The 14,046-nt window shown below is 51.5% G+C and overlaps 1 protein-coding gene across 5 annotated transcripts in view; it reads left to right on the forward strand.

The window, feature by feature from the left end:
* The window catches only part of TRAPPC9 (trafficking protein particle complex 9), a 156,166-nt gene that overhangs the window by 14,248 nt on the left and 127,872 nt on the right, over positions 1 to 14,046 (forward strand). For 3 of the 5 annotated variants that reach the window (XM_014549021.1, XM_014549023.1, XM_014549022.1), the window contains 4 exons: positions 1,869 to 1,895; positions 5,323 to 5,444; positions 7,069 to 7,194; positions 9,785 to 10,001. In XM_014549021.1, coding sequence (XP_014404507.1) covers positions 1,869 to 1,895; positions 5,323 to 5,444; positions 7,069 to 7,194; positions 9,785 to 10,001 — 492 coding nt within the window. The remainder of the gene's footprint in view (positions 1 to 1,868; positions 1,896 to 5,322; positions 5,445 to 7,068; positions 7,195 to 9,784; positions 10,002 to 14,046) is intronic. The other 2 variants (XM_014549024.1, XM_014549025.1) reach the window with 1 other exon arrangement.

Genomic DNA, 14,046 nt, shown 5'->3' on the forward strand with positions numbered 1-14,046 from the left:
CACTGTGAGCCATTCAAATGAGGCAGTTCTTTTTTTAATATGTTTAAAAAAAAAATTTCATTTCAGAGAGAGGAAGGGAGAGGGAGAGAGGGATAGAAAAATCAATGATGAGAGAGAATCATGGATCGGCTGCTTTCTGCACACCCCCTACTGGGGATTGGGCCTGCAACCCGGGCCTGTGCCCTGACTGGGAATCAAACTGTGACCTCCTGGTTCACAGGTTGATGCTCAACCCCTGAGCCACGCCAGGGGGTAAATGAGGCAGTTCTCTCTGAGTCTTCTCCCCATCCGTGGACCAGGGGTGCTCCTACCTGCTTTGTAGAACTGTGAGATTCAGAGAGAAATGATGTGAAGTGTTTAGCCCAGTGGTTATCTCATAAAAGAGGAATAAACTCTAGCTATTATTTTGTATGGAGCCATCATTTTACAGTCTTTGTCAACAATGAAGGAATTAAATAGGAAAAGATGGTTTTATGAACAAAGATCCAATTAAGAAATGAATGAAATACTTGGGAGGGTCTGTAGTTCCTGCTCTCACATTGTAGCAGCAGCCGCAGAGATGTGACAGTCACAAATACAGAATTATTTGTTAATTAGAGTATGGTGGGGGTCAAGGGGGCCCAATATTGGCATTCCTACTTTATCCACCAGCCATTTGAGAGGTGAGACAAAAGAGTAGGCAGTTGGGGATAGATGTGACTTTTATTACTGATGAAGCCACCTTATCCATGAACGTTAGGGATACAGGAAAATGGGAATCTTGATACTGTGTCCCGGCACTAGACAGGTTCCCCAGCGTCCGGCAGAGGCCTTCTGGCGAGAGGACCTGCCCTGTCACACTCAGGCTTGGAGGCACCCGGCACTGGGCCTTCCTGAGGGTGGGCACCCATGGCGGTGGTCACGCTCTGTTTGGGCGCACGGCTGTGCCACAGAAGGCACCTGTCTTTACTGTATTACAGCCCGGGCGTCGGGACGGCAGGGCTCTCTAGTCTGTGTGTGGAAATGGAGATTGCAGTGCAGCAACTAGCTCTCCCAGAGGACCGTGCCCTGGGCCTTGCTCTGCATAGACACTTGAATACATACGCAGTTTCAGTAGGAACATGCTATTGGGACATAGCTTTTTCAGTCCTGTGAGTGTGGTTACAAATGATCCTGGCTGATGGCAAGCATGATTCTTAGGGCGTGTTCTGTCATCATGGGAAGTCATGTTCCACAGGAAGGCGGATGGAGTTCCTGGACACTGGACAATTGACCAGGTGATCAAGGCTTTCAAAGCTGCTTCCAAAAAGAGAATTAACTATTTTGTATTTTAAACTAACTGCAAAGTTACTGTCTAAAAGTAGGAAATCCTTAGTTTGAAGTGTGCAGTAACTCTGTGTGTGAATTTGTGTGTGAGTGTGTGTCAGTGTGAGTGTGAGTGTGTGTGTGTATGAGAGTGAGAGTGTGAGTGTGTGTGTGTGAGTGTGAGTGTGAGTGTGTGTGTAAGATTTCAGGTAGCATGTGGTAAGTTCCATATAGCCTCCTGGTACCATCGCCCCCATTTGCACAAATGAATCAATATTCCTTTGTCCTTTGGCTTATTTGTGGAAGTAACAAATTCTCATGCTTGTTGGAGAATAACTGGGGTGTATGAGCTTAGGCAGTGGGGAGAAAAGAGGTGAGGCGGCACCCCACAATTCGTGCAGAAGTCATGGAAAAACTTCTAAAGCAAAAAGGCACTGAGCTTGTAAATCAGAATTGCTTTTCTGATCTGAGAGAAGCACCTCGGGTTTTTGAAGGCTGTGTGAATTGTGAAAGATGATGTAGTCTTTACCTTTGAAAGCAGTTTGTCTTCCCAATAAAACGCCATGCTCTGTTCTCTCTTCCAGGCGCACAGGAAGTTCTCATTGACCCAGGTACTCCATCTCTGTGCTTCGTTTCTTTTGGTTGTGTTTGCCTTTCTTTAAGCGCTTGTTTCTCGGTGGGGTGAATGAACGGTTACGATGTCTGCAGGGCGATCTGTGGGGCATTCTGATTTAAGCCGCTTTAAATCAGAACTGTTCAACCCTGATTGTTGCTTGGTCCCCGTTGATGGGGCCCGACTGCTCTATGCTGTGTGTGGAGGAGCTCCCGCCCCGCTAGCATGGCTGCGTGGATGGCCCGCACGTGTGCCTGCCAGGCGCTTTGAATGCACGGGCATGCCTGTCCGGTTGATTCACGGATTGACTGTGCTCTGACCTGTGGTCCATGCTCCTCGCAACATGCATTTGTGTTTCCTGTGTGTGCTCTTAGCACCGAAAGAAATGGTGCTTTTTTTTTTTTTTTCAGAGTCCGGTTTGCCTTTTCCCTCTTCACACCTCCTGTGATTAACCTCTTTTATTGCAGTGCCTAATTATTTTATAATGAGCTCTATTGTTTTCTGGCTTAATCCAAAACAATGACAAAGGGTAAATAATAAAAACCTGAGACCCTGCCTGCCTTTGAGGACTAGGATCAGACAGTCATGCTTACACACGCTTTGTGGCCCAGACATCGATCCCATCTCATCGTGTCTCTTGATTCTGACATGAAATCGCTTCAGGTTTGCAGATTATTTTGTTTTAACACTGTGTCGGCTCCTTTCCCGAGGCTCATGTTCCGTGATCACCTCTTGCTCGGGCTGTCGATCATGTAGAGGAAGAAAAACATGCTTTGCTTTCAGGAGACCTGAGTTGCTGGTGAACGAACCATTCGAAACGTCCAGAACAGGCTGCATGGCCCGGCGGTGGGTGGGGGAGTGACTGCTGTGGGTACAGGGCTTCTTGTTGGGGTGATGAAAATGTCCTCAGGTTGATGGTGGGGATGGATGTGCAGCTCCGAGCGTAGTAAAAACCACTGGATGGTACACTTTAAATGTGTGAATTGTATTAAAGCTGCTTTTTTTAAAAAAGGCACCCACACAGTACCTTCACACAGTAAATGCAAATTGCTATCTAACTACACCTGTTTTTCAGAGCCTTTTTGTAGCTTTCCATCAATGTTCTAACTTTAGAATTCTATTTAAGAATCTCACTGTGTCTAGTGTAGTCTGTGTCCTTCAGTCTACTGATAGGGTGTATCGTATTAATTGATCTTGGCCTCTTAACCCAACCTGACGTTCTTGAGATGAATACCACTTGGTCATGTTGCACAATCCTCGTTGCTGGATTTAGTTTGCTGGTGTTTTGTTGAGGACTTTTCCAGTTCATTTAAGGTTATTGGGATTGGTTTTATAACCATGACGAGGTCTATCCTGGAGAATGCTCCGTGCCCGAGGACAGTGTGTGCCCTGCTGTTGCTGGGAGGTAAGGGGGGCGCTGTTGGTGTTTGCTGGCTCTACTCATTTTTCTGGGTCAAGAATTTAGTTTCATTTTGTACTTTCCCTGTCCCAGCTCTGAAACCAGACAGTTGTCTAAGATGTTCTAGTTCATTTTCTTGGAGAATGGTATTTAGAAACTTAAATCTTGGCATTAAAATGCTTATTTAAAAAAGTGTTTTTTTAAAAATTTATTTTAGAGAGAGAAAAAGGGGAGGGATAGAATCATCGATGTTTCTCATTGGCTGCCTTCTGCATGCAACCCAGGTATGTGCCCTGACCAGGAATCAAACTTGGGACCTCTTGGTTCCTGCCTCGATGCTCAACCACTGAGCCACACCGGCCAGGCTGCAGGTGATTCGTCTTGATCGTGTGCTGTTGGGATGAGATGAGGTACCACATGAGGAATGAAGCACCCCCTCCTTCTGACCCCCATGATCTTCCCTTTCCTTTCTCCAAAGGAATACAGCAAAATTCAACAATAGAAGTTGTTCAGGCTAATGAGATAGATCAAGGGGACCTGCCGTTTATTCAGTGTTACTGTGGCAGGACACATATGTTAGACACGTGAACCCCAGAGCTCGAGCCCGCGTCATCTGAGGGCCAGCAGGAAGACTCTGCTCCTGGACCTGACTCTTCACCTGCAGGCAGGGCATGCTGGGAGCTCCTCTCGTGGGGGTTGTGAGTGTGGACACCTCCCCTTGCTTCTGGCTCCTGGGAAGGCCAAGTGACCGGCTGTGCTGTGTGGCGTGCAGTCGCCTGTAATGCAGAGCCTCCATCTGCAGGCGCCCAGCCCCGTGCAGTGGCCTCGCTGATTTGGGTCTGTTCTGTAGAACAGCGGTCACCCTTTCGGGCCTCACGGACCACCAGTGTCCGCGGATCACCGGCTGGCGACCACTGCGTTAGGAAGTATATCTGTTCGCCATCTTTTCAAGCACGCCTTTCTTTTATTATTTATAGTTCTGCTCTCTCATCTCTTGCTGTGATTTTCACAAAATCTGCGGGAAGCAGAATCCCCAGCCACCTGCCTCTTCCCAGTTCTCCGTGTGGCTCTTTCTTCCCTGACTGGAGGGGGATTTGACACAGGACATTTTCTTTCTGTCTCTTGGAATCTCTCTATCCGTCTATCCATTTATCTGTCCACTCATTCTTGTGTCTTGTTCCACACATCATGCGAGGCAGCGTACAGAACACTAACCAGGCAGGTGAGAAGGCGGGGCCAGGAGGAGAGCAGGGCGGAGGGGGCTCGCAGGAGCGTGGCGGGCAGTGTGAGGGGCTGTGAGCGATAAAGACCCACAGCACACGTGAGCCAGCCTCCCCGTGGACCTGAAGAAGACAGGGCTTGTGGGAGATGCTTGTCCGTGACATAAACACGTGGCTCAGGAGATGGATGTTTGAGTGCTCCAGGAACTCAGACTCTCTCCCTTGGTCTCCTGGCAGTGTGTGTGTGTCGCTGGTTACGTTCTGTAGAGGACCCCCCCGCCATGCGAGTGTGAGGCTCAGGGATTAGGGGGTTCCGCTTGTTCACAGAGGTTGGCTAGACACAGAGCTGGCAGCCACAGGAAGGTCTGGTGTTTATCAGTTACATTCTTTTCTGAGTGCTGGACAGTTGGAAATGCTTTCAAACAGCGTATCTCCGTCTCAGGACACAGTGGCCCGCGGCTGTCGGAGCTTAAGGCCGGGAGGTAACGCGTGCTGGCCGCATGGTGTTCAAGTCCACCTCGCTAGTTAGTGTAGGCGTGCTTCTTCTACAGAATGCATTTTAGGCTCTTTGAGAAAAATTTCAACAGGGAGGAAAACGTATTGTGAGCTAATTAACATTTAATACGATGCTTGGGTGGTGAGACTATTCTAGGGAGCATATGAGCTATGCCGACTTTTCAAATGATTTCATTACTTACATTTCAGCAGGCGATGTGTGTTATCTTGTGTGTGCCCCTCTTTTAGACTCACAAGGAAACGAGACTGAAAAGCAAAAGATTCTTTCTTTCCCTTCTCTCGGTGTGCAGGTGCCCTCACCACCAACGGCATAAACCCCGACACCAGCGCTGAGATTGGACGCGCCAAGAACTGCCTGAGCCCCGAAGACATCATCGAGAAGTACAAGGAGGCCATCTCCTACTACGGCAAGGTGCGCGGCCTGGGCGTCACGGCCGGCAGTGCGCCTCCAGCCTCCTTCCCGTCTCACAGCGGGCAGAGCTGAGTGCCTTCCTTCTTTCTCTCCGTAACTCGGCAGGTCTCCCTGTGCATGTACACTCATCACAGGCTCCTCTCCAGTGATCAAAGTGCTCAGAGCTGAGTCCTGCTGCTGGGGAGACAGATGGAGAGGGGCGGGTGGCGTGTGTAGGTTTTTGAGCACCGTAGTGGCTGCCTGTGGACTGCGGCCCCCCGAAGCACCCCGGGTAGACCAGGCGGCTCTGACACGAGCAGGCGCCGCGCTCTCCCGCCTCGATGACAAAGCCCTGTGGTGGATCCGCTTTGCCCCTGAGTCTGAATAAAGCTTAGTGGCTGCCCAGAGCCCTGTGCCAATGAGAACTGCAAACGTCACCTCCGTGGGAAAGGCTTGCTGCACGGGCACAGGGAAGCCTGGAGAGGAAAGAGTGGACTCTGGAGTCTGACAGCCCGAGGGCCATCCCACATCTGACGTTAATCAGCAGACACGACCGCACTGAGCCCGTGTTCTCTCTCAGGATGGGCATTTCAGGGTTTCTATAGCCAGGGTAAACTGCGCACATACAGCCAACCACAGTGCCAGCCTCACTCTATTGCTCATGAAAAACTGGTCCTCGTCTCTTCGTCCTCACCCCAGTTTTCTGCAAAACTCCTTGGTCCTCGTGTGTGTGATGTAACTAGGAAAAGAAAATCAGTGCAGTGCCTGTTCCCAGCTGTGTTTTTATTCGTTTGCTTCATTTTCCTCTTTCTCCTTTCCTGCTCACCTCCTCCACCGCAAGAAGCTGGGACTTCCCTGAGCCACCCAGACACCGGTTAGAGCTGCCCTGGGGGCTGGCCCATCACTGGGAATTGACAGCGACATAAAACATACCTGTGCACTTTCGGGATTTGATTGTATTTGATTTGTACACACGCACGCCAGGCTGCCTCCCACCTTCTGAGGGAGAAGCACCGCCTTGGTTTTTAGTCACTGAGGTGGTAGCGAAGTCCTTGCCTGCTTCATGGGCGCTTTTTACGGAGGTGTGAAGTGAAGCTCACAGGGCCTTTTCTCTCTCCGTCTCCATCTGTCCTTCACCCCAGGATTGAAGAAGCAGGATCAAGTAACTGGGAAAGAGCAGATCAGAAAGACGGAAACCTTTAAGTAGAGGACAGGGAGCTAGGATTTTTGCAACAAAGTCACATGAATTTGATACAGGGAGCTAGAATTTTTGCAACAAAGTCACATGAATTAACTCGGCTGCCTTAAAGCTCAGGTGTGAGAGAGGGATTCTAAAAGTGTCTTAGAGATGAGAGGTGGAAATGACTTGAGTAGCAGAGTAGCCATTGATAACATTTTGAAGTTTTGTAACACATCCAGCTATTGTGGTTGTATCAGTTGAACAGATGCAAACATATTTATTAGTACATGGGCATCGTAGGTCCCCTCCTTTTGTCCCCCTCAGGGACAGACATTCTGAAGCACAGATTCTGCCCCCTTGGGAGGGGTACATGCTCGGTGCTGCTGCTGCAGGTCCTCGAGTCTCCGTGGGGGGACAGACCATCTTCCTTCATCTTTTCTGACGGAGGGCCCTCTCTCCCTGCAGTACAAGAATGCGGGAGTGATTGAACTGGAAGCGTGCGTCAAAGCTGTGCGTGTCCTGGCCATTCAGAAGCGGAGCATGGAGGCTTCCGAATTTCTCCAGAATGCCGTCTACATTAACCTCCGACAGGTGGGTGTCTTGGCCCCCCTTCCCCCCCCAAATCCTCCCCCTCCCCTGAGGTGGAAGTGAGTGCAGTCTCCTGTTCCTTAGTGATCATTGATCCGTCCACACTGCTGGGATTCAGGGTGGTGTGGGGAAAACTTGGGGGTCAGAACTCGCCATCCTGAGTGTGGTTATTGTGCATCATTTAAAAAAAAATACTTTTATTGATTTCAGAAAGGAAGGGAGAGAGATAGAAACACCAGTGATGAGAGAGAATCATTGATCGGCTGCTTCCTGCATGTCCCCTACTAGGGATCGAGCCTGCAACCCAGGCATGTGCCTGAACAGGAATCGAACCTTGACCTCCTGGTTCATAGGTCTATGCTCAACCACTGAGCCACACCAGCCAGGCATGCTGCTTCTTTTTTTTTTTTTTAAATATATTTTATTGACTTTTTACAGAGAGGAAGGGAGAGGGACAGAGAGTTAGAAACATCAATGAGAGAGAAACATTGATCAGCTGCCTCCTGCACACCTCCTACTGGGGATGTGCCCGCAACCAAGGTACATGCCCTTGACTGGAATCGAACCTGGGACCCTTGAGTCCACAGGCCGACGCTCTAACCACTGAGCCAAACCAGTTAGGGCGCTGCTTCTTTATGTTACAGTATTTCACTTTCAAAGTCCAGGACTCACTCTCCTTCCAAGTTTTTAATTTTTGCTTGGAGAAGCAACTTCGCCTCTGACAGCTTTGTGACCTTGAACGGTCTGTGTGCCTCTCACCTGACGTTTGTCACTTGTGATGCAGTTGCCATTGTTACCCCGTCTGGATGTCAGTCCTCTTTACACAGCAGCTTCCACAGTGCTGCCTCCGTCGAATCTGGGTGTGTTTTTAATCAGACAAAATCATGAGGAAATTTTTTTACGGGTTGCTAATGCCAAACCCCAAAATTCCTAGTCTAGGAAGATTTAGACATTTAGCTAACTTGGATTTTCGTGGTAGGGCAACCAGACTGAAACGCTGCGCTGTTTACTTAAAATATGTGGGAATTTGCTGCTGTTTGGAACTCTTGCTCTGTTTGCTTGATCTTCGAGTTGAGCACTAGGGGGCAGCAGAGACACGCCAGAGGGACGATAGCAGGCTTTCTGAGGCCAGCGTGGGAGCGGGTGCTGATGTGGGGTGAATGTTGTCCCCACACCACACTCGGCTTTAGTTGGCTCATCGGGCTGTTTGCTTGCCAGATGAGCAGACAGCAGACTAATGAGTCCTGCTGGGAATTTACAGTAACGAAATAGAGGGTCTGCAGTTTTTCTGAAATGCACAAGGTTTTTGTTCCTGACCAAGTGTGTTCCTTGTTGCGAATCTGCATATGGGGAATGACAGCATTCACGTCTTCCTGGCATGTTACAAGTTCTAAATAATGTAATAATGCGTATGAAGGGCTTAGCACACTGCTTGGCACGTGGGAAATGTTCACAGTAGGCGGTGGGACCTGGAGGTACAGGGCGGGCTGGGTGGGCTCGCAGGGGCCTGGCCTGCCAGGGAAGGCACTTGTGCTCCATGTTCGTGGGTGTGTCTGGGAGGGGGTGACGGGTCCTGAACTGTGACCTGGGAATCCTTTCTGGCAGCTGCAAGCGTCTGGAGGGAGGGAGGGAGGTAGAGGAAGCTGGCAGGAAGACCACTGAGGTCACTGAGAGCTAATGGGGGCCCAAGCGAGGGCATGGTGAGGGCGGCGGGAAGAGGGTGGAGGGAGAGGATGGGGCTGGGCTGAAGGAGAGCAGCAGGTGGCAGGGATCCACACTGGGCTCTGTCCTCACAGAACTCTCTGGGGAACGGGTTGATGGGCAAGGCTTCCTCACGCAGTGTGGCCTGGAGTGGGCGTGTGGGCCTGTGGGGGGGACCCACTCAGGACGTGCCTGATACTTCCTGGCTGTGTGGCTTGCACAGACGATTAATTCCTCTCTGAGCTTCATTTTCCTCGGCTAGCTCATGGGATTGTTGCAATGATTAAATAAGTACGTGATGTTTGCTGGCATAGAGTTTGTGCTTAGACACAGACGTCGTCACACCATAGGGTGGTCGGGAGAGTCTGGTTAGGTCTGGGGTTAGAAGACTGTGCGCCAGGAAGGCTTCCTCTCGGTGAGGCTGCTGTTGCCGACAGCCCATTGCCGGGTCACCTGGCTCTGCACGCTGTGTGGGCTGAATTTTGTATCTGCTGAGAGTCCTGCCCACATCGCAGGGTCTGATGAACCCACGTTCCTTTTCTAATGAAGGAGCTCGAAGCCGACGCCGCGTGTGTGTGCGCGCGCGCGTGTGTGTGAGTGTGTGCGTGCGTGTATGTGTGTGTGAGTGTGTGTGTGTGTGCGCATGCACGCGCTGTGCAGCAGATGTCTTTGTCCTGGGAGCCTGGGCCTCTCCCGCAGAGGGATGGGTTGGCTCCAGGTCAGTGGCCTCAGAGGGTCAGGGCTTCTACCCACTGACTCCACTGCTGTCCTGTCACCCTGCGGGCACCTGCTCCCGCTCCACGTTTCATCAAGTGGCTGTTTTATGAAAAAGCTTTAAAAAAAAAGTTTTTATGTGTCTTTCAAAGCCTCTCCCTTCCTCCCTGTGCCCCAGCTTTCCGAGGAGGAGAAAATCCAGCGCTACAGCGTCCTCTCCGAGCTCTACGAGCTCATCGGCTTCCGGCGCAAGTCCGCCTTCTTCAAGCGCGTGGCTGCCATGCAGTGTGTGGCGCCCAGCATCGCCGAGCCCGGCTGGAGGGCCTGCTACAAGCTGCTTCTGGAGACGCTGCCGGGCTACAGCCTGTCGCTGGACCCGCAGGACTTCAGCAAAGGTACCAGCCGGGACCAAAACGTTGCTCTGATTCCTTTAACCTTGCCTCGTGCGAGCAGCTGCAGACTGTGTCTAGGGCCCGAGGGTCAATATTTTGGCGTGCGGGCCATGTGGTCTTGGTGGTGGCTCCCCAGCTGCTGCAGGGCGTGGACGCCACGCCGACAGGTGTAAGCCACGGAGCTCTATTTACAGACAGGCGGCGGTCAGGCTGCTGTGTGGACTCTAGTTCGCCGTATCCCTGGCTGAGAGCACGTGATAGCTAAAATTTCTTTTCTTTTTTTTGGTCAAAATTACTTCAAAAGATTTTTTTCAAAATCTTTTAAAAGGAGGGTTCTGGGCTTAGCAGAGCGCAGGGGGACCGAGTGAGCCACAGGGCAGAGGGGCTTGTCAGGTGGCCCTCCGAGTGAGAGGAAGTGGGAGGGGTCAGAGGTCGAAGGACTGGCAAGGGCATGAGGACAGGCTCGCCGAGGCTGGTGTGCCAGCTCCTGTGCCCGGGAGGGCCCACTGGGATGGAGCTGCCCTGACTTCTGTCCTCAGGGCCCCGGGGGGAGACCTGGAGGCCCAGGGCCAACACTGTCCTGCTCTGTAGCCGAGTGCATCCCTCCTGAATCGGGCCCACATAGGCCCTGCCTTTCCGTGGCTTTGCGGGCTGTGCCCGTGCCCTGGTTTTCTAACACTTCCCTGTGGGGTTGACACGTGTCTTGTTCGGATGTCGTCCGTGACTGGGGCTCATGGAGCTGGGGAGTGATTCTGCCCCTGTCTGTCCCTGGCTGTGTCTCAGCCCCCGGGAGGGCGTTAGCACGTCTCGGTTCTTGCCTCGTGCTGGACGCGGCGCCGCGGGCTGAGGGTAAAGACGTGGCCGCGTGGACCTGGCCGTCTTCCAGACCCTCGTTCTCACCCAGACAGACACCAGGACAGATGTTCTCCACCTGCCCTCGCCTGCTCTCTGTCCTCTGATTTCTGTCCCCGTGTCCTCCAAGAGCCGCCTGCCGAGCACCTGCTGGTGGCTGGCGCTGTGGACGGGCTGTGATGCTGTGTCACACGGGCGCGCTGTGAGCTCAGCACCGGCTCCTCCCAGGCGAGGAGCGCAGGCGTGCACGGCGCTCCCCCAGCCCGTCCTCGTTCTCGCTCGGCACCCTGGTGGGCGTTTAACCAGCACCTCAATCCAGGCTTTACCCTCAGGACAGCCTTGCCCCAGCTGTGGTCACGGGTGTCCTTAGTTTCCCAGAGCGCCGAGGCCACGTGGTGTTTAACCGAACGGTGTCTGGGAGCTTGCGGACAGCCGCACAGGATCTGTTTCTATAACGTTTTACCTTCCTGGGCTGGTTGCCTGAGGTTCTGAGAGGCCATTTGTCGGTCTTCTGACGGCCCCCCTTCTCTGGAGCGCTCTTCCCTGTTGCTCACCCGCTCACTGCCTGTCACCCTCGGGTCCCACTCATGCCAGTTCAGGGCGGCCCCTCAGCGGAAGCGCAGCCTCAGTGGACTCTTTCCCCTTCGTTGGCTTCCGCTCTTCCCTGTCCACCTCCCCTAACTTGTAAATACATTACAAATAAATTGGGGCGTTTTCCCCACTGCCTCTCCCCAGCCTGTGAGCCTGTCAGGGCCGAGACCCCTGACTCTCACCGTGCCCAGCAAGTGGCAGGTGTCCAGGGCATACGTGTAATGTGGGAGCCACCTCATGAGCAGCTACAATGCCACGTGTTCGTTTACATTTACTGAGTAGAGTTTGTTTCTTGATCTAATTTTTGAATCAGGTGAATGGAACGTGTTTCTCCCCCCTTTTTATTGCATTTATTGGGGTGACACTGATTAACAAAGTTATACAGGTTTCAGGGCATAATTCCACAGCACGTCCCCTATCACTGTGGGTGTGTTCACCCCAAGGCTAGTCTCTGTCCAGCCAGCGCCAGTTATCCCCCTTGTCCCCTCTCCCGTCCCCTCCTGCAATCACCGCAGGAAACATGTTTCTTTTGAAAAATAAAGCACATGAGCACACCTCCCAGATCCTAGGTCCTTTCCCTTAGCCTCTGTCTCAGGAGGGGACATTCGCCATCAGTTTGTGAAAGAGATTCGGGAAGACAAGATGGTAGGCGCGGGAGATCAAATAAAGGAAGAGGGTAAGTGTCAGCTGGATGTGCTGATAACAAGGAATCAGAATCCCTCCACACCTGTCTCCACGGTGCCCTGGGCCACTTCAGCCCTCTCTCCGAGAGTTCAGAGGAAATCTGCTCAAGCCCTGAGCCTGTGAAGAAAAGGTGGACTGGATTGTCAGGACCTGAAATGTATTTCTACCTATTTCTTGAAATGAGCGTTTTCACTCACTGCTTCCGCACAGTCCACAGAGCAGCACAGATGCGTCGCGTGCGTTTGCCAGCTCTCGGTGGCTCGTTGTCATTTTGGTCTTCTTTGTGTGGCTGTATATGGAGATTTTTGATCAGTCCTTTGGCTCAGCCCTTTCCTGGGCAATGGATTACATTTCCCCGGGAGCTCTTAGGAAGGAGACAGGCAAGGCAGGGGATTGCTGAAAGGCAGAGTTGATGTGATAAACTCTCACATTGGTGAGCTTCTGAAATACAAGAGTGTTGAAAATTTTATTGCTGGGTCCTCTGTTGCAAATCTGTCTTAAAAATAAAAAGATTTAAGTTTTTATAGGAGAAGCAATTTGACTCACATAGAAATGACAACTCACACACTATTTAGTGTTAAGGAAATTTATACTCAGTCTTACTCATAATTGCCCGTGGTAGGAAGTGGATCATTATCTATTTAAAAGAAAATCAGCAAAATGATATTTGCCGAGTTCTAAAGCAAGAAAGCCTCCTTCATACGGTGGTGTTGAGATTATTTAAATTGGATCATTTTGAATTTATGGTGAGGTTAGTCACGACATCAGTTTCAGCATCTCAATCCTTTTTTTTTTTAATATATTTTATTGATTTTTTACAGAGAGGAAGGGAGAGAGATAGATAGTTAGAAACATCGATGGGAGAGAAACATCGATCAGCTGCCTCCTGCACATCTCCCACAGGGGATGTGCCCGCAACCCAGGTACATGCTCTTGACCGGAATCGAACCTGGGACCCTTCAGTCCGCAGGCCGATGCTCCATCCACTGAGCCAAACCGGTTTTGGCCATCTCAGTCCTTTTTAAAGTGACTTGTTTTGCTCGGTGGATATGGCTCAGTGATTTGAGTGTTGACCTATGACCCAGGAGGTCATGGTTTGATTCTGGTCAAGACACATGCCCAGGTTGTGGGCTTGATCCCCAGTGTGGGGTATGCAGGAGTCAGCCGATCAATGATTCTCTGTTGTCTTGCTGTTTCTCTCTCTCTCTCCCTCCCCCTGCCTCTCTGAAATCAATAAAAAAATATATTTAAAGCTGTTTGCTTTGTGTCAGCGTTGGGTTCTAGCTTCTGCTGACAACGTGGAAACAATTCAGGGACTTGCCTTTCTTTCCTTGGGCCACGTCTGCTTTGTTTATGCCTCCCCCTGTCCCCCCCCCCCCGATTTGTCCTTCATTGAGGTATTTTACAGCCGGTCCCAGAAATCATGTCCTTTCCCCCTGCACACATGTGTCTGCGTGTCTGTAAAATGGGCGTGTCTCTCAGCAGGCGTCCCATCCGACTCCCAAGCTGGCTAAGTACCAGCTGTGTGCCAGCTTCCTGCCAGGCATCACGGGTCCCGGGTGGGTAAGACAGTCCTAGTTCACAGGGAAGTGAAGGACAGACAGAAACAAACACGGGAGCTTACAGGTGCCTCACTGCACCTGCCAGGTAACTCCCACGGGTGGAACTGTGTGCGCGGTGCCGTGGGAACACACAGCAGGACTGGTCCACTGTGTGGGCAGGACAGAGGGCGAGGAGGCCGCTAGGGGCAGTGAGGGAGGAACCTCTGATTGGAGCCTTAAGCCCTTTCCCCCAACTTTTCTACAAGCCCCTTGGCCTGGGCACACCATACTGCGGGGTGACCTATTCGGTTTGGGTTCCTGGGACCACTATCTTCTTCACAAAGGATTTGAAGGTGAAAAAAACCTAAGACTAGTAGTTG

Source organism: Myotis brandtii, unplaced genomic scaffold (assembly GCF_000412655.1).
Source record: "Myotis brandtii unplaced genomic scaffold, ASM41265v1 scaffold532, whole genome shotgun sequence".
NCBI lineage: Eukaryota > Metazoa > Chordata > Mammalia > Chiroptera > Vespertilionidae > Myotis > Myotis brandtii.